Source organism: Thermobia domestica, chromosome 16, assembly GCF_964235325.1.
Source record: "Thermobia domestica chromosome 16, izTheDome1.hap1.1, whole genome shotgun sequence".
Taxonomy (NCBI): domain Eukaryota; kingdom Metazoa; phylum Arthropoda; class Insecta; order Zygentoma; family Lepismatidae; genus Thermobia; species Thermobia domestica.
Window position 1 is genome coordinate 134,025,528 of NC_137469.1, and position 22,155 is coordinate 134,047,682.

At 35.4% G+C, this 22,155-nt stretch overlaps 1 protein-coding gene across 1 annotated transcript in view; it reads left to right on the forward strand.

Moving 5' to 3' along the window:
• Positions 1 to 22,155, forward strand: part of LOC145673429 (sodium channel protein Nach-like) — a 429,808-nt gene that overhangs the window by 310,125 nt on the left and 97,528 nt on the right. Inside the window, exon 6 of the mRNA XM_081743125.1 lies at positions 18,661 to 18,714. Within this exon, the coding sequence (XP_081599251.1) occupies positions 18,661 to 18,714 (54 nt within the window). The remainder of the gene's footprint in view (positions 1 to 18,660; positions 18,715 to 22,155) is intronic.

A 22,155-nucleotide genomic window follows, 5' to 3' on the forward strand; every position in this document is an offset into this window, starting at 1 on the left:
ACCTGACTCCTCTAATTTCTTTAAATTAAACCGCTCCGTTTTCAGATATTGAATATTTCCTTTATTTAACGATAGTCTCTCTCTTATTATCATAATCAACTCCTCTCAACAACCGAACATCAGTTGTACTAGACTGTTTTTTTCTATCTACTAAAACGTGATCGATTTTATTATGTGTTTTTCCGTCTGGTGAGGTCCAAGTATATTTATGAACGTCGCGATGTGGGAATTTTGTAATAATCACGTTAAGGTTTCTGGATGTTGCAAAGTTCAAGAGTCTAACGCCGTTGTCACGACCTTCCTTATGCAGACATTTATTCCCTATAATCGGTTTGAAAATACCCTCTCGTCCTACCTTCGCATTGAAACCGCCTAACAGAATTTTCATATGGTATTGCAGAAGATGATCAAATATCCGTTCTGTTCTTTCCTAAAAGCTTTTTTTTTATTGTCATTCTTATTTTTGTTGGGCATGTACGGTACATTTAAAACAATAATATTACACCACCGACCCTTAAGAGAAGTAAAAGAAAATCTATCATTAACAAATTCAACCCATGTAATTGCTGATATTACGTACTCGTTTGTGAACGAAAAGCCCTTATCCTAGTTGGTAATTTTTAATTCGTTCCCTGTAATGGGCTTGACTCCTTCATTTGCTTCTCATCTAACTTCCTGATATCCCACTAGGTCCATCTACTATTTCTAAACTCATTCGTTACACATTTTAACGCGCCTGCCCTATATAGACTTCTTATCTTCCATGTTCCAATTCTCATGTCGATTTTACTATGCTGAGTTCGTGCCAAGTTATCAGTTCTGATACGAGGATTCTGCGAATATATTTGAAAAATCCTTTTTTTTTTTTTTACAGGATAAGTTGTTCGCCCACACCAAATCCCCAAGCTGGAGGATCACCCCTTGTCTGTCCGCGACTGCTTATTCAGTATATTCTCAGCTAACCTCTATATCCCAGACGCCTTCTCCTCGATCATCTGAGGACGCACCGTGCCGTGGTGACAGGAAGACCACTACAATAGGGACTGATTATCCGAATACTGATTTAAAACACACAGGAACAATCAATATGCTCGGATATATGGATGCATATTAACACCGTGAAACTTTCGATGCCGTAAAAATCGTAAATTAGAGAATAATGTCAGTGTAGTATTTCATGAATGCAACGTACGTTTGACTATCCGAACTATTCTTGATGTATCGCGTTGTTTCGTTTTATAGCTATATAATTTTATTAAAATTTTGAACTCTTTACCTGTTCTCTGCCAATAGCAACTGTATGAATTTATAATACAAAAGTGAAATACAGAAGAATAAAATTTTAAAAAATGCGATATTTCGCAGGCCACACAGAGAAAAATCCATTCTCCGGACAGCGGTATATTGTACAAATATACGGTATCCTCTTGCTTACTATAGAAATCAGTACGGAGCATACGTTATCCGTATGCTACATAGGCACTGCCCTTAGACGTTACATCATGCCGTTGCAGGATGTCTGACATCTAACAGTTTTCCGTATATCACATGCACATACTTATGTTACCTTCGTCAGCTATATGTTATATACGTCCATTTGTATGTGAGATCCTGACTGCCTACATTGTTTCATAGAGAAAGTACGTATAGATGGAACACTTATACGGAAAGTATTATAAAACATGCGTTTTCAGTTATACGTCTGTTGTACGTTAAGTCCAAAAACTACAGGAATTACGCATGTAATCTATCTTTTTAAGTACGCTACCTACAATTTTTTTCTCAGTGCATCTCATGTAAAGGGCGCATTGTATTCTTCACAGCTTCTTTACTAGCAATCACTATTTGAATTTATTATATAAAGCTGGTACACAGGATAACTAAAACCACTTATCTATAATGCGATGTTTCGTAGGGCGCCTTATGTAAAAGGCGCACTGTACCTTTCACGGGTTCTTTACCAATAGTAATTGTATGTATTTATTGTACAGAACTGTGGTATACAGAATAGTAAATAAAATCGTTCATCTTTGATGTGGACTCACAAGGGCACCTAATGTAAAGGGCGCACTGCACCTTTCACGGGTTCTTTACCAATAAAACTGTAAGAATTTATTACTAAAACTTGTACCTTTATTTATACTGTGATGTTTCGGAGGGCGCACCGGGACACGTCCCGGTGGGCCACAACGGGCCTGGTTTCTGACTACTTGGCCGCTTTACAAGGGAAAGACCTACGCGTTTTTTGCGTTTAGAACAGTTGGTAGCGCCGTGGCCGCGCTTTTTGTAAATAGCACAGATCAATACTTGATTTTCAGTTGGTGTGGCCTGTTATTTGTTTTGTGATGATCCCTGCCTCTTTTTAATTTTGCCCCTATTTTGGTAATTAATGCTTGTCTTATTTCCTTGTCCTCTGTTCCTTGTTTGATTAATAAAGCTAGATTGAGTTTAGCGATCACCAATGAAAGTTCCGTCATCTAGTTGTCTAGCGAGAAGAACTCACTTTCAGTAGGATTTTTCTGTTGATGGGGAATGTCTGTGGGGTTGTAGATAACTTTCTGGTCGTCTTGAAGTTGTTGTTGGTGTGACGTTAATGGCTGCAAAAGAAGTGCTGAAGGATTGTACTGACAACTATTGATTAGATGCGACTGTTGTGCAGATATAGTAATATAACTTCGCTGTTGATGTAAGACAGTTTGCATTTTTAAATGAAATGTGTGTTGATAGTGTTCTGAATTTGATATAACAATTAGGATTCTTGGCCAATAGATTGGATGAACTATGAGGAATAGGGTTCTGGCCATATAATATATGTAATGCCTGCGATAATTCTACGTAATTTCTCTTTCTTAACAAATTTTAGTCTGTCTCTAGCACATTGAGTTTTGTCTGCAGAGCTTTTCCGGTTCAAACCTCTGGAGTGCAAATTTTTGTAGGAAATATCGCTTTAGTTCCAACGAAGGATGGTTAATTTTAGTTCTTCCGTTGCGTCTGGAACCAGTTGTCGAATAGCTCTTAATTTTTGAAGACAATAAGCATCGATAGATTCGTCAGATTTTTGTTGGACTTGAAAAAAACTCCTGTACACTTTATAGGATGAAATTTTGGGTCTACTTAACGATGTTAACTTATCCTTTAAAGGGTATTTCCTGGTAAGATAGTGAAATCGGCCCTTGATCCAAATTGGGTCGCTATTGGCCAAAAAGGTTACCCTTGACCTAAAACTACCTCAAAAAAATTTTTGACACCCTACCCCCTCCCCTTGCCGAATTATCGTATCATATATGCCCAAAATTGAATATTTTTAATTTTTGGTGGGGGTAGTCCAAAAATTTTGAAAGTTTCATTGGTTGTAGATACTATGTAGATGCAAATTTGCAAGTTTTTTTCAAAACTACCGATGCGTATTTTCTTTATTTTATTATTTTATTTTATTTATTTATTTATTTGCGCATTGAAAATTTCAAAAAATTGTAGAATTTTTTTTGGGGGGACACGTTCCTGATTTTTTGGTTAAAAAATTTGTTATACCTTAGGTACAACATATATTTTTTTCGGGGTCTGAAAGTGGCAACAAAACTGAAAACAAACGTGTTTTTCGCACAGTTTTCCCACCATTTTAGGAACCTCAAGGTGAGGGCCCCCTTCAAACAATTCTTTGCCAAAGTTCACAATTTTCCTTTCTCTTGCGTCCCTTCCGCTTCTGTCGTTTTTCGGCTGCTTCGATTGTGTCCATTTCGAAACAGAAACCCCAAATATATCTCCACAACAGTGCTTCCACTTCAACCGATTCTTGCACAACAAAGTTATACACAGCTCGCGGTAGAGAGCGCCACTGTGTGCGGCCACTGAAGCAAGCACTGATAGATACGAGGAACCGACGCAAAGTATGTGTAACTTTGCAAGAGTCGCTTGAAGTTGAAGCACTGTTGTGGAGATATATTTGGTGTTTCTATTCCGAAATGGACACAATCGAAGCATCCAAAGAACGACAGAAGGGGCGCAAGAGAAAGGAAAATTGTTACCTTTGGCGAAGAATTGTTTGAAGAGGCCCTCACCTTGAGGGCCCTTAAATGGTGGAAAAACTGTATGAAAAACACCTTTGTTTTCAGTTCTTTTTGACAATGTTGCCATCACTTTCAGCCCCCGAAAAAAAATATGTTGTACCTAAGGATATAACCATTTTTTTAACGAAAAAATCAGGAACGTATCCCCCCCCAAAAGAATTTTCTACATTTTTTTTTGAAATTTTCAACATGCAAAAGAATAAAGAAAATACGCATCGATAGTTTTGAAAAAAATTGCACATTTGCATCTATACAGTATCTACAATCTGTGAAACTTTCAAAATTTTTGGACCACCCCCACCAAAATTTAAAAAATATTCATTTTTGAGCATGTATGATACGATAATTTGTTAAGGGGAGGGTGTAGGGGGTGAAAAAAATTTGAGGTAGTTTTAGGTTAAGGGTAACCGTTTGGGTCAATAGCAACCCAATTTGGATCAAGAGCCGATTTCACTATCTTACTAGGAAAGACCCTTTTCATGTGTTAATGTCCCATATTGATCTTTTTTTTTTTTTTTTTTTTTTTAACTGGAGAACTAAGTCTAATGCTGAGTCTTAAAGGTAAATCAGTAAGACTTCTTTGTTTTTTGCCGGTGGTCAAGACTGCAAAGTTGCCATATGGTCATCATAGAGCATGAAGAATCTATCAGACGCGTACGTTATTTGACCCGAATATTGGTTAGGTGAGACATACTATGACATATTTGACGCGCTCTCTCTCATACTATCCGTAATTTCTCTATTATCATCTTCCAATCTAAATGTTTACTTACCAGATTTTGTTTTCGGCATAAAATCACACTTTCAAAAGAGAAATAAAAGAAAAAGATAGAAAAGAAGTGAAATATTAACCTATTCTTGTGCCTAAATCAAAGTCCATATTCCGTTAATAAAATGAGCTTCCCGTACAAAAATCCGCGCCTATCACCATGTATTGACTATTGGTAGAGAGAATAATAGTTCGGAACTTGCCATTGACCAATTTTATTAAAAAAATAATTCTCTATTGAATATTTTACAAAGTTTCTTTGTAAATATACACAATAAGTATTTTCACTGTTAGTGTTTAGCACACGTAAAGTGGCTTCGGTTTGATGAAGGTTGATATTAGGTATGTACGAGGCACGTTAGCTAATGGGAGCTTCCAGGGTGTATGTTAGGAGATCTACTTTGTCTGTAGTTACTATGAGAGACGGTTTATGAGAAGCCTCTTTGCTCATGGCAGCCTCCTGATGTATGGTTGTAATTAAGAATTCCCTTTGCTCATGGCAGCCTACAGGGATTAGATAAGGTAAGAACTCCCTTGTCCAAGACAACCCCCCTTGTCCAAGGTGTTGTAGGTTAAATGATCAGTAAACTGATAATTAATGGGACTTCTCCTGGTCTTCTTTTATGGGTGACTTCTGGGCCGAGTCGATCATCTTCGGATTCCACTGTGAGGCTTCCTGTATTCCTGTTTCTTCCGTGTATCGTCTGCTTACGATGGTGTTTATAAACAATAGCACGTGTTTTACAGTAGGAACATGTGCTCAAAGAAATAATACACACTGAAAGGTGGGGATCGTTACAATACATATAGATGTTTTGTTTGAGTAACACTTGTAGAAGAAACGTCTTTGTTTATGCATTTATGACAAGGATTACCAGATATTGGCGCATTTAAAATTGTAACTCCATCTTTTTGCAGTTAATCCATCCGTTATTAACCCTTTTTCGATGGTGAATGCATCTGCTGTAGTTAAGCATTTCTCTTCTTGTTGATGGCTAAGACCGTGAAGAATAAGGAAGATGACTGGCATTCACAGTTGTATGGTGATTATGTGTGGTGAACACTTAATCCTAGCAGTGGAAGCCAAATTAGCTATCCCCTGCAAGACACTTACATAGTAAACGAGACGGTGATTACTTTAGCGAAGTTTGCAGGAAGGGGGCTAGAACTTTTTGCACCTCATGATTATGTAACAATCATATATATTAGTTTCGTTTTCTATGAAGACATTCACCTCTCACATATCTTAGATTAAGTAAGGTAGCAATCAGCACATTCTTAAAAAAATGGAAATCCCATTATCAATTATAACTCTACAATTTTGTAATGACGCTGAATACTGATGTTTCGACACAGGTTATAATGAAATCATTGTTTATAAATGTGTCATTTGAAATCGTCTGATTTCCCTTTATATAAGTTATTGTCCGCATCCAAGTGAATAACCTCCGAACGTAAGTAGTTTGATGATACATTCCAAATTAATGTTTTATTAAAGATAAAAGCATTACACTGTTACATAAACAATACTTACGTTTCTTACTCAAATGACCCACTTTTAGCTACAATCTTTACAAAGAACAAATGTAACAATGTTTATTGGATGCAATGAAATTAAATGTTTTCAGAAATATTTTTACTTTCAGTTCAACGTCCAACGATTATGACCTTTAGAATAAGGGAGACAACGATTAAGGCAAGTGAATGATGATGGAAGCATTGGTGGAGTGAAAATGTTATGGAAAACGGGAGTACCCCGACAAAACCCACGAAACGATGTTGTCCACCACAAACTTATTTGGAGTTGATCAAACCAGGGACCCCATCGCCAGATGTATGCACTCTATCACTGAGCTACTCTGTCCCAGTGGTATATATACATACAAGAATATAATATATACAAGAATATTAAGTTGTTGAAAATGTGTGCAAGCCAGAAAATTGAAATTTCTAGACATATCACAAATAAAAGATGTCACGAAGAACTTAACTGTAAGGGTATTATTTAAAACAAACCTTATAATAAAATGTCTGATGGGTAATTTTTAGCCCTTATTGTGCGTTCTCTGTCTCTTTCCTTCAATGACATAACCGTCAGATATTATTCTTTAAATCTCCCAAAATTGGGGAAAATTTACAAGTCGTCTAGGAACATTGTTTCATCTTGCATTGACGTAACTGGTGCTTCATGCATTCGCCTTCGCACCAGAAAAATCAAGATAGCGACGCATGATGGGTGTGTCTAATTTACTAACCACAACATTTTCTTGGCCACCGCCAAAACTATTAGAGACACCAACTTCAAATTTTCACGAAATATATCACTCAACACCAAAAATATATCCACCAACTTTCATTCAGATATATCAATATTTACTATATATCATTACCAAAAGATTGTAAAAGTTTTGGTATAACTTGCACACCCCCAATAATTTGAGAGCCATGAACTTCAAATTTTCACAAACTATATTATTCAACACCACCATTATATCCACCAACTTTCATTGAGATATCTCAATATTAACTATATATTTATATAAAAAAATTGTTAAATTTTTTTGTAAAACTTGGCCACCGACAAAACTATAAGCGACATCAATTTCACATTTTCAAGAAATATATCACTCAACACCACCAATATATCCACCAACTTTCATTGAGATATCTCAATATTTACTATATATCTATATCAAAAAATTGTTAAAATTTCAATATAACTTTGCCACCGCCAAAACCATGAAAGCCACCAAATTCAAGTTTAAACAAAATATATCACTAAACACCACCAATATATCCACCAACTTTCAATCAAATATCTCAATATTTACCATACATCTATATTAAGACATTGTTAAAATTTTGGTATAACTTGGACACTGCCAATACTATGAGGGACACCTACTGCAAACTTTTACGAAATATGTCACTCAACACCACCATATATATATATATATATATATATATATATATATATATATATATATATATATATATATATATATATATATATATATATATATACCAACTTTCATTGGCATATCTGGATATTTACTATATATCTATATGAAAAGTAGGTTAACATTTTGCAATAACTTGGCCACCACCAAAACTGTGAAAGTCACAAACTTTAAATTTTCACGAAATATATCACAAAACACCGCAAATACATCCACCAACTGTCTTTGAGATACCTCAATATTTATTATATATCTAAATAAAAATTATCAATTTTGGTTTCACTTGGCCACCGCTAAAACTGTGAGGGTCACAAACTTCAAATTTTCCCATAAAATATTACTCAACACCACCACTGTATTAACCTACTTTCATTAAGATATCTCGATATTTATTATATATCTATATCAAAACATTATTAGAATTTTGGTTTAACTTGACCACCCCTAAAACTATTAAGGCAACTAACTTCTAATTTTCACCAAATATATCACTCAACACCGCCAATATATTCAAAAGCCTTCATTGAGATATCTCAATATTTACTATATTCCTATATAAAAAAAAAATAAAATTTTGGTTTAACTTAGCCACCGTCAAGACTATGAGGACTACCAACTTCAAATTTTCACGAAATATATCAGTCAACATCTTCAATATATCGACTAACCTTCATTGAGATATCTCAATATTTAGTATATGTCTATATAAAAAATCTGTTAAAATTTTGTTTTAATTTGGCCACCGCGAAAATTATGAGGGCCAACAACTTCAAATTTTCGCGAAATATATCACTCAACACCACCAAGATATTTACAAACTGTCATTGAGAAATGTCAATATTTACTATATAACTTAATCAAAAAATGTTAAAATTTAGGTATAATTCAGCCACCACCAAAACTATGAGCGCCATCTACTACAAATTTTCACCAAACATATCACTCAACACAGCCAATAAATCCACCAACTTCCATTAAGGTATTTCAATACTTACTATATATCTGTATCAAAGAATTGTTAAAATTTAGTTATAACTTGGCCACCGCCAAAACTGTGAGGCCCACAAACTTCAAATTGTCACGAATATATCAGTCAACACCGTCAATATATCCAGCTACATTCACTGACATATCTCAATATTTACTATGTATCTAAATCAAAAAATTGTTAAAAGTTTGGTGTAATTTGGCCATCGCCAAAACTATGAGGGCAACTAACTTCAAATTTGCACGAAATATGTCACCCAACAGAGCCAATATTTCCACAAGATATCTCAATATTTACTATATATCTATACGAAAAAAAACTCTTAAAATTTTGGTACAACTTGGCCTCCGCCAAAACTGTGAGGCCCACAAACTTCAAATATTCAAGAAATAAATCACTCAACTCCACCAATATATCCACCAACTTTTATGAGATATCTCAATAATTATTATATATCTATATGGAAATATTATCAAAATTTTGGTGTAACTTGGCCACCGCCAAAACTATGATGGTCAAAAACTTCAAATTCTCACGAAATATTTCACTCAATACCACCAAAATATCCACTAAATGTCATTGAAAAATCTATATATCTATATCAAAAAGTTGTTAAAATTTTGGTATACTTCAACCGCCAAAATTGTAAGGGCCACAACCTTCAACTTTTCATAAAATATATCAATCAAAACACCACATTATATCCACCAACTTTTATTGACATATCGCAATATTTACTATATATTTATATATAAAAAATGTTATTTTGGTGTAACTTGGCCACCGCCAAAGGAATGACTGCCACCTACTGCAAATTTTTCCAAATATATCAATCAACACCACCAATATATCCACGATTTTTGATTGAAATAATATCAAGATTTGACTATATATCTATATCAAAAGATTGTTAAAATTTTGGTATATCTTTGCCACCGCCAAAACTATGAGGGCACTAACTTCAAATTTTTGCAAAATATATTCCTCAAAACCACCAATATATCCACCAAATTTCATTGAGATATCTCAATACTTACTATCTATCCATATAAAAAATGTTAAAATTTTGATATAACTTGGCCACTGAGAAAACTATGTAAGCCACCTGCTGCAAATTTCTACCAAATACGTCACTGAATACCACCAATATATACACTAACTCTCATTGAAATATCTCAAAATTTAGTATATATCTATCTCAAAAATGTTGAAATTTTGGTATAACTTGACCACCGCCAAAACTGAGGCCAACCAACATAGAAATTTCTAAAAATATATTACTCAAAATCACCAGTATATTAACAAACTCTCATTGAGATATATCAATATTTACAATACAACTATAGTTTAAAATATTAAAATTTTGTATAACTTTTCCACCACCAAAACTATGAAGGCCACTATGTTCGAATTATCACGAAATTTATCACTGAACACCACGTATATATCCACAAACTCTACTTCATATATCTCAATATGTAATGTGTATCTATAAAGAACATCTGTTAAAATTTTGGTATAACTTGGCCACCGCCAAAACTATGATTGCCACCAACTTCAAATTTTCAACAAAAGTACCACTCAATACTGCACACATATCCAATTCTTTCATTGAGATATTTTAATATTTACTATATATCTATATCAAAAAATTGTCCAAATTTGGGTATAACTTGGCCAATGAATGTAACTGGGCGGATGTATTGGTGGTGTTGATTCATATATTTCTTGAAAGTTCGAAGTTGGTGGAACAAATAATTTGAGTTGACTTTGAGTTTTACGTCCCGTTCAGCAGCGAGGCTATATGAGACGTGGACCTACTGATTAACGTGGAATCCGAACCACATGAACAAATAATTTGTAGGTGGCCAATTTATATCAAAATTTTAACAGATTTTTATATAGATATATAGTAAATATTGAGATATCTGAATGGAAGTTAGGGGATGTATTAGTGGTGTTGAGTGACATATTTTGTTAAAGATTGAAGTTGATGGTCTAAAACGTTTCGCGGTGGCCAAAGAGATTTTTGATATAGGCATATAGTAGAGATATCTGAATGAAAGTTGGCGGATGTATAGGAGATGTTGAGTGACATATTTCGTGATTGTTTGAAATTAGTGGCCCTAATAGTTTTGGAGGTGGTCAATTTAAACCAAAATATTAAGAGATTTTTGATATAGATATATAGTAAATATTGAGATATTTGAATGGACGTCGGTAGATGTATTGGTGGTGTTAAATGATATATTTCGCGAACGTTTGAAGTTAGTGGCCATAATACGTTTGGCGGTGGCCAATTTATACCAAAATTTTAACAGATTTTTCATACTGATATAAAGTAAATATTGAGAAATCTGAATGAAAGTTGGCGGACGTATAGGTGGTGTTGAATGATATGTTTCGTGATAGTTTGAAATTAGTGGCCCTAATAGTTTTGGAGGTGGCCAATTTACACCAAAATATTAAAAGGTTCTTTGATATAGATGTATAGTAAATATTGAGATATTTGAATGGACGTCGGTGCATGTATTGGTTTTGTTAAATTATATATTTCGTGTAGCTTTGAAGTTGGTGGCCCTAAATTTTTTTGCAGTGGTGTACTTGCACCAAAATTTTAAAAAGATTTTTTATATAGATACATAGTAAATAACGAGATATTTGAATGAAAATCAGTGGATGTATTGGTGGTGTTGAGTGATATATTTATGTGACAGCTTGAAGTTTGTAGCTTTAATAGTTTGGCGGTGCCCCTTTTATACCAAAATTTTAAGCGATTATTGATATAGATATATAGTAAATATTGAAATATTTGAATGAAAGTTGGTCGATGTATTGGCCTTCTTGAGTGACATTTTCGTGAAAGTTTGGAGTTGGTGGGCTCAATAGTTTTGACGGTGGCGAATTTATACTAAATTTTAACCGATTTTTGAAATAGTTATATAGTAAATATTGAGATATCTGAATGAAAGTTTGTTAGTGTATTGGTGGTATTTTTCGTGAAAGTTTGTAGTTTGTAGTCCTGACAGTTTTATCTGCGGCCAATTTATGCAAAATTGTTAACAGATTTTTGATATGGATATATAGTAAATATTAAGATATCTGAATGAAAGTTTGTAAATGTATTGGTGGTGTTGAGTGATAATTTTCGTGAACGTTTGTAGTTTGTGGTCCTCACAGTTTTATCTGTGGCCAAATTATACCTAATTTTAACAGATTTTTGATATAGATATATAGTAAATATTGAGATATCTGAATGAAAGTTACTACATGTATTGATAGTGTTGAGTAATATCTTTCTTGAAAGTTTGAAGTTGGTGGCTCTTAGAGTTATGGCGCTGGCGAATTTATACTAAAATTTTAACAGGTTTTGTAATAGATATATAGTACATATTGAGGTGTCAGAATGAAAGTTGGTGTATGTATTGGGGGTTTCGGTTTATACGTTTCATCTGAGTTTGAAGTTGGTGCCTCTCACAGTTCTGGCGACATCCAATTTATACTAAAGTCTTAAAAGATTTTTGATATAGATATATAGTAAATATTGATATATATGAATGAAAAGTAGTGGATGTATTGATGGTGTTGAGTGACATATTTCGTGATAGTTTCACTTTGTTGGACCTAATAGTTTTGTAGGTGGCCAGTTTATACTGAAATTTTAACAGATTTTTGATATACATATATAATAAATATTGAGATATCTGAATGAAAGTTGGTGAATGTATTGACGGTGTTGAGTGATATATTTCGTGATAGTTTGAAGTTTGTGGTCCTCACAGTTTTATCTGTGACCAATTTATACGAATTTTTTAACAGATTTTTGATATAGATATATAGTAAGTATTGATATATCTGAATGAAAGTGGGTGGATGTATCGGCGGTGTTGAGCGATATATTTCTTGAAGATTTGAAGTAAGCTGTTCTCACAGTTTCGGCGTTGGCCAATTTATACTAAAATATTAAGTGATTTTTTATATAGATATATAGTAAATATTGACATACCTGAATGAAAGTTGGTTCATGTATTGACGGTGTTGAATGATATATGTCGTGAAAGCTTGAAGTTGGTTTCCCTAACAGTTTTGGGTGGAACATCTATATCAAAACTTTACCAGATTATATATATATATATATATATACAGTATATATAATATATATATATATATATATATATATATATATATATATATATATATATATATATATATATATATATATATATAGTAAATATTGAGGTATCTGAATGAAAGTTGGTGGATGTATTTTCGATGTTGAGTGATATATTTCGTGATAGTTTGAAGTTGGTAGCCCTAACAACTTTCGCGGTGTGAATTTATACAAAAATTTTAAGACATTTTTATTTAAATATATAGTAAATATTGGGATATCTGAGTGAAAGTTGGCTTATGTGTTGATGGTGTTGAGTGACATATTTCGTGTAAGCTTGATTTTATTGGCCTGACAGTTTTGGCGGTGGCCAATTTACACCCAAATTTTAACAGCTTTTTATACAGGCATATAGTAAATATTGGGATATCTGAATGAAAGTTGGTGGATGTATTGGTGGTGTTGAGTGATATATCTCCTCATAGTTTGAAGTTGGTAGTTCTAATAGTTTTTGGGGTGTGCAATTTATATTAAAATTTTTAACAGATTTTTATATACATATATATAGTGAGTGTTGAGATATCTTAATGAAAGTTGGGGAATGTATTGGCATTGTAGTGCGATATATTTCGCTAAAGTTTGAAGTTGGTGGCCCTAATGGTTTTGGCGATGGCCTATTTAAACCAAAATATTAAGAGATTTTTGATATAGATATATAGTAAATACTGAGATATTTGAATGAAATTTGGTGGATGTATTGGCGGTGTTGAGTGATATATTTCTTGAAAGTTTGAAACAGGTGGCCCTAATAGTTTTTTCGGTAGCCAACTTATACCAAAATGTTAACAGATATATATATATATATATATATATATATATATATATATATATATATATATATAAAGTAAATATTGAGATATCTTAATGAAAGTTGGTCGGTGTATTGGTGGTGCTGAGTGATATATCTCGTGAAAGTTTGATGTTGGTGGCCCGCATAGTTTTGGCGGTGGCCAAGAAAATGTTATGATCAGTAAATTAAATCCCCCCCCCCGCATTATGAAAAAGCTGTTTGTGGGGTGCAAATTCTATGCCAGCTGCAAGGCAGTGCTGTCCGTTACCAAGATGTCTTCGTAAAACGGAGAATTCTGTACATGGGCCCTAAATGCGTGTGTTTGTCTTTAAACTAAGCTCGAAATGGAATTTTTAAAATTCTTTCTGCTTTCACTAATCTCCCCCCCCCCCCCACACACACAAGAAGTCACATTCATCCATTTAAACAGTGGTAGCTATCAACCTCATGAAGAAAAAGAGAACCTGATTGAAGTCGGAATATACTAAAGAAACAAGGAGGAACTGGTATAAAGTAACAAAGCAAAGGTTAAAAATAGTTAACAAAGGTAAGTTAACAAAATACCAGATTATCATAAAATAAGTATTACATTTCAGAAAACTCTGGGAACGTAACCACTTGACAGAATGCAACGAAACTTGGTAGAAGTGTATTTGGTAACACGTAGAAGCGATTGATTTAGAAAACAAAACTAGTTCCAATTTTCGCTATTAAAGATAAGTAAGTGCAACATGTAAGAAAAATTACACTAGTGGTTCTAAATGATAAGAAACACTGTAATTATCTCTCCTGTGGGTCATGTGGCATTGTTGCGCCATTAACACTCCATGGGAAGTGGTGGACTTACCGGAGGAGTTTGAGCTGAAGCTCCCCTTAAACTTCCGGGATATCACACAAAACGAAGTTAAATATTAGTCTGTCCTATGCTCATAAACTGCAACCTTCACCAAAATTCAGGAAAATATTAGTTCGTGGCATTGGTTTGTGGTCCTATTAATAACCCTGTGGTGTAGTGATGTGTTATTTCCAGATTAGGCAGAGGAGTTCTGCCCGAAGGCAGGTCTTTGACGTGAAGGTCCCTGGGCAAAGTGAATTCATAGTGGTTTACCGTTGCTTTCGTATGAGATGATGATGACGTTTAAGGACGGGACCTATAGTTTAACATGGGATCCGACCCACGTGTGTCTTCACCGGGAATCGAGTCCGGGACTCCTACATTAGCTAGGTCAGAGCAGTTTCTTTCTGGCACATAGTGGTGCTCGAACCCGTATCACTGAAGCACATGCAGTCGTGAGTAAGCATCTGTATTGTATTGCAGTGCAAAACCAGGTTACGAATGGCTACCAAGAGAACAACTATGTTGCTGACGTTGTCAGGAGCCTTGTTAGTGAAACTTCACTATACGTTAAATAAAAGTGCTGGTGCCATTCGTCAATATCGCTGACAAAAGAGGTTACATGGTGGTCTCATTACACCATGTGCGTGAAAAGAATGGTGAGAAAGTTTTGAGGAAACGGGCCAGGAAGAAGTTCAAAATGTTAATACTGCCGAAATTGAGAAATCGTGAGTAACAGTAGCGTGGTATGTACGAAAGCAATGTCAATTTTTCTGCCCTATTCAACTGTATGGAAAATTTTTCGCAAAGTGCTGCATTGGTATCCTTACAAGATAAAACCAAACATCACTTGCGTCTCGCAGATGCCGATGCTCGTATGACATTTGCATTTACATTTCGTACATGCATTGAAGTAGACGATGCTTGGCCGTGGAATATTGTTTGGAGTGATGAGGCTCACTTACGGGACTTACCTTCACGGGACTGTGAATGAACACCCACAACTGCCGCACATGGGCCAACAAAACCCCATATGAAATACGCAAAGTACCTCTGCATTCATCGAAATTACTGTGTGCTGTGGGTTTACTACCCAGTTTATCCTTGGAACGTACTTCTTTGATGACGATGGTCCAAATGGGCCAGTGACAAGGTCCATCACTTCACAGAGATATGCCAACATGTTGACCACATTTGTTATTCCACAGTTGCAGCAACGCAGATGTCTCGAATCAACTATAACATACAGCAGATTCTTCGCTTACACTTCACAGAAGACCGGATTCTTAGCCGTTGCTTTCCTTTCCATAGCCAGCCTGATAATCCGACTTAACTCCATATGACTTTTGGATGTGGAGGTACCTAAAAAGTCTTAGTGTATCAGGTACACGTTCCGACTCTGAACATTTTGCGTTAGAACATTATCCAGCGTGGCCAGGCCATTACTGCAGTTCAACTGAGTTCTGCAGTTGACTATGCAGTAGATTGAATTCTCTTCATACAACATCAGGATGGAGCTCACGTTGAACAGTATCCCATATTTCATTCCGCAGATGGACATTAAGCCATGAGTACTCTATGTTCATTGTGGTGTGCCGTTATTTGCTCAGTAAAGTGCTTCCTTCCCAATTCTGGGTTTTGACTTCCATTTTACTTGCATTTCCCTTCTTACGCTTTACGTTTCCTGCCACTAAACCACAGGCAGCGATGGAACAACATTTTGGGAGGGGTTTCTCCACAAGGGACTTTGTTTTTTTGAAATGCTGAACTTGGGGGCGAGGGAGATCGACGCTTATGAGCATAAGAAAGACTAACATTTACTTCGTTTGTTTTGTAAGACAGCCTGGAAGTTTAACGGAAGCTTCAGTCCAAACTCTCGCCGTAAGTCCGCCACTGCCCACGGGGTGTTAATAGCTCAACAATGTCACGAAATCGGCAGGAGAGATAATTACAGCCTTTCTTATTACTTAGCATCACTAATGTTTTTCTTCCATGCTACACTTTCTGGCGTTGTACAGCACCATAATTACCTCTAGTGACGAAAATTGAAACTAATTTTGTTTTCTACACCAATCGCTTCTGAATGTTTCCAAATATGCTCCTACAGAGATGGGTTGTATTCTGTCAAGTGATTTCGTCTCCAGAATTCTTTGAAGAGCAATACTTATTTTATAATAACCTGGTCCCATCTAAGGGCGCCGATCCTGGGGGGCCGAAGGGGCTCGGACTCTCCCAAAGATCATGTGGGCCCCTATTGTATTTATGAATATGCAATATTTGACAATTTGAGTGCAATTTGTCTTAAAATCTTCATATATATATATATAATACCTTCTGCATCTGAATGGACACCCCAAATTTACAGAGTAATCGGCTCCCTTGGTCCCATCCCTCCCACTTAGTACATCCCAGTCTTACTACCACTGGTCCAGGATGACTACCACTTTAGTGTGTTGCTTTAACACCAGAAGTTCGGTGTTGCAGTTAATACTGGGCCGGTGTTACGGGTTTGACTGAGCCGTTTTGGGCGGTTTGAAATTAACAAATGGTCGAAGTTAAAGAACTCGGTGAATGAAAGAAGGGATGCGAAAGAAGGTACAGCTCCACAGTCTTTTCCTAGATATAAATCCTATACTCTGGATTATTAGTGACATGCCAGCTCACATTCTGAACTAAGCTATTGAAATACTAATTTTGGAAACTGCATTATTCGTTAGGTTTCAACTAAACCTTTCATTTGCTAAGAATAACGACTTAACAAACGCATCAGTCACTTAAAATTCTGTGAATGGAAGATAAACTTACAATGTAATTTGTAGCGCGCACATTTCCTTCAAGAACGTAACAACTAATTAACTTACATAAAGATTTGTATTGGTTTTTAATTTTGGTCATGAGCAGAGCTTTACTATATATATATATATATTACATTTATATCAAGTAGCAAACAACGTAATATACTGGTTATAGTCTTTCACGTAAATAGTTTCGTGAAGGTATGAATTTCCTGACAAAATTTACATTAGTAGAAGTGCTATCATCTGCCTCGAAAGTTCTTACACTTGTCGCTGTATTTCAGCCCATAATGTATTACTCTAAACTTCGATGACTGGGCGTGTGTCAATATTTGACACAACTAGAATAACACAGAGCCATGTAAAGAATCTTTTATTGTGAAGATCTATTATCATTGTTTTCGTTTGACAACATGGGGTTGAATTAAAGTCTATGAAACAAGCTGGAAAATAGTCATCTCACGCTTTTGAGGTTTTGGACACAGCTGTTGCTACTATGTTTCAATGGCCTGAAATAATATTTAGGAAATCTTGTATCTAATTTGGAAATTTTCTGCGTTTGTATTGCGAATTTGCTGTTATGAAACTGACAAAACTGGTGTAAAGACTATCGTACGCGTTTCCGAAAGGAACCATCAAGTAACCCGAGCATCTACCAATGGTGCAAGGGCTTGGAAAGACCAGAAGCTTCTGTGTAAGGACAAGTAGAAGTAAACCCCATATGCTGAAGCTAGATATTGATTCAATCAGGGGTATGAAATGTCAAAATGCGATTATAAGGTGAAAGTTTGGAGTTCTACTTTTATTTGAAGTTTAATAGGATTCTATATTGCAATGTATTAGGGAAGTGTAGTGTTGTGAAAATGTACACCATATTGAATAATAGGTTGAAAAAAAATATCAGAAACATATTTAAAATGTAACTGTAACTGAATCACTAATATTATATCAATAACATATGAACAGCTCGAACGAACATAATGATAAGCGCCACTTTTGGTGAAATTGAGTTATTAGGTGGAATAGGTTGGGATTCAACTACAGAATAGTATGTAGTTACTTTAATTTCAGAAATGTACCTGCAGATGCCCGGAGAAACTTCTTTGGTATGTGTCATTGCATTGAATTGCATAAGAATGTTCATCCTTCTCTTAAAAGTTTCTCGCAAGTTAGAACAAGTGACATATCAGTATGTTTCTCGAGCGGCTAATATGTAGGATGAACATTTTATTCATGCTCCAGTAATGCTCTATTACTTATTCATGAAATAATATTTCTTTTCCAGAGGGCAAGAAAGAATGCAACATTACTGGAATGGCATGCTTATCGAAATATACAGGTAAGATTTTTAAATTTACAGAATATCCAACTACTCTTCACAGCAGGTTAGAAATAGATGAAAGCACGGCAAAAATATCTCTCTGGTTTCAATTAGAAGATATGAAATATCCCATATTACATATTTTTTCCCTCATATAGCGCAATGTTTGTACATTTTGTCATTGCTATATCTTAATACTTTCTGGACGATACATGGGCTACGTATGTTCTTCGTGCATTCCATTAGCAAAACGCCAGACGATAACTGGATGACCTCAAGCAATGACATGGCGGATCAGCGGCGGCTGTTGTTGGCGGATTGGCAACGAATTTACACTTATACTGCAATGATTCACCGCTTTGAGACTGCGACTATGTGTGAGTAATATATTTACAAAACAAAAATAAGTTTTTTTGAAAGCTAATTTTTCAGAAGTGCACCGACCAATAAGCAGATACTCTCTGCCTTTACCCACTTCATATGCAGGGTGAGTCAAAATAAATGTTACAAGCCAATATCTCGCGAACTATACATCAAATAGGAAAAATATTAAGAGTCAATGTACAGTGAGGGACACTTCTAAATGGTACAGCCATATGGAGATTCATAACTAAAGTGCTCCACCAGCTGAGTCCGAAGTATTTGCCGGGAATTATTGCAACCGAATTAACTTTAAAAGAAGGCGGGTGGCATAATCGCCAGGCAATGAAAATTCCCGTACACTTGGGCGAAATTCCCACTACCGTCTACAGCATTATTTCTCCAAAATGAGATGAATCTCAGACGTTTAGTACTTAGGGCAAATATATTACTTGATATTTCTCCTATTCGTGAAGATAAAAAATGAAAGTCCAATCCTGTTGCTGTTGGATTGAACTTTCTTTAAGTCGTTTGATCTGAAATGACTTTGCAGCACCTGAATAAATATTCCGTCTCTTCAGGGGGATGTAGGAAGAGCGAATGCTCCCCTCGTACAGTATAAAAACATATACTTTTAATCAAATGCTTACCGACAGTGAGCGTTTTTATGATTTGAAATCTTGCTCCCAAGCCATCTTATGTAATAACTGACAACATAGGAAAACGGGAGATGCAAATATGATGAAGGAGAAATACACTCACATGTGCAAATTCAGAATTCGAGACAAAATGATCGGATAGCATCCATATTTTGTCGAAAATTTTGATTTTGTAAGTAGACAAGTAAAAGCTCGCTCGAACCTGAGAGCATCCCATTACCAATTGTTCAAGTGGAGAACTCAGTTGAGAGCGTCAGATGATGAGGGAGGGAGAGAAACATCTTAAGATATGGGGAACAAACAATGAAAAAAACACCAACTTCCTCGACCGTACTCGAACCCTAACACCTAAGATTACCAGGCCACGCCTTTGCTCACTCATCCACGGAGCCACACAGAATGACAGACAGTCATACGTCAGGAACAAAGGGTCCACTATGACCAGTGATTTATTTGTAGGGGGAAGCTAGGCAAATTCCCCGTCTCTAGTTTTTCTTTCCTTGGCACTAACATAATTACTGTTGTGCCAGCCTGGGAAGAATATTTTCCACCTCTCTAGAAAATTTCCTAACAATTTGCATATATTTTTAGCAACACAAAACATTTATTCAGCGCTGTTCTGCATTATTATACTTAGACAAACGAATTATTTCCAATTCTAGGAATTCCCGTACCAAGTAAACAGAAGTACTGAGTATGAAATTCTATATCTCGCGAATAGTTTTGCAGAAAATACCTAAACTAAATTTTCTATTTGGAACAGAGGTAAGCACACACGCAAGGCTTAGGAAGCAGATTGCGCCCAACAGATTTGTTTTGGTCAGTAAGGGACATAAATTTACATTCAAATGGCAAAATCACACGTTTAATTATACCATAATTATACTTTTAAGAGCGCCAAATGCGTAGAACGAATGCATTCTTTTTGGCTTGGAAGAATAAAATTATGGCTGAAGGTGGAAGTGATCAGACTGATTATGATTAGTAATAATGGATGCTACCAAGCAGTGGCGTAGCCAGGAGATCTGGAACCCCCAACATTTGTAAAAGTTGTTAATATGAGGCCTAAGATTGTGGTTTTATTCAAACTTTTCCCGCGGTGAATTCCCGGACACACCCGAAATGAATATTTAGCCAGCGGCCCTGCTTAAATCAAATCCTGGCTACGCCTCTGCTACCAAGTGATGTATTCTCTGTCACATAAGAAAATGCATGTTTTCCGTGGGACACTATGTTTTGCCCCTTTATTAGAATGAAATCGCTGCACATTCCTTGCTACCACATCGCGATTTAATTAAATATTTTAAAAGTTTTTAAAGCTCAATTCCTAACCAAATCGATAACTGCATGATCTATCTCTTTGCAGTTCACTCAAGACACTATAGAAATATCGTAAAACTTAATAAAATAAGAAAAAACTTCTTTCACAGCGTGAAGCTTACGATTATAGCCATACATTTATAGTGTAGAGGTGTCGTGTATCTTATTCCGTAGCTCATTGGATCCGTGGAGAATTCCCATTCCCGCGACCCATGTTCGAATCTTCATGTCGCTATTTTTTATTTTTATTTTTTTTTTATTGATCAGGTAGGACTCCAGTAGAAAGAAACATATGGTTACAATTCAAGGTGTGATTCGATATTCTGCAAGTATTTAATTATTTATTTCTTGTCAATCAAAAAATGAAGTAGAATTTTACAAGCGTAAAACTTCTAGATTTGAATGTTAATAGAAACTATGAATAAGATTACAGCTCAAAATAAATTGAATTCTCTTCAATTGTAGTCCATAATTAGCTATGGTCAAGGAAATGGATTTCAGCTGTTTTGTGTGTGATCAGCACATTGACTTCCATCATCCATATTTCTGGAATTAATATCACTAATTTTTTTTCGTTTATATATAAAATTCTCATCCTCTAGTCCTTAACAAAACAGAGATTATTGCTCAAACTGTCACTATGGCATTACATTTCATTATATAAAGAAATGAAACTAACTAACTAACTATATATATATATATACAGGGTGGGCCATTTTAATCAATCCACGGAAATATCTGAAAAATGATAAAACATAGAAGAAATGCTTGAAGTACACGTTATATATTGCTAAGGGGGAAAACCAATTCCGCCAAAAGTACCCCTCTCCGCCGCCCGTAAATGAGGGTAATGGGGGGTAACTCTGAAAGGTCAAATGGGAACATGGGTCGAATAATACCTCGTTCGAAAGGTCTTGGAAAACTAAGTAACGCTGTACCAAAAAATGTTTTATATGAAGCACCAGTTTCAAAATTGCCGCCATGATATAGTTCGGAAACTCCAGTGCTCGCAGTATGAAAACCATGGAAGGTAAATGAATTATTTAGTGTATTTATTTGCAGCTATTTGTCATATAGAGGTTACTTCTCAACATTCGTAATACAGCATGTCATTGATGTT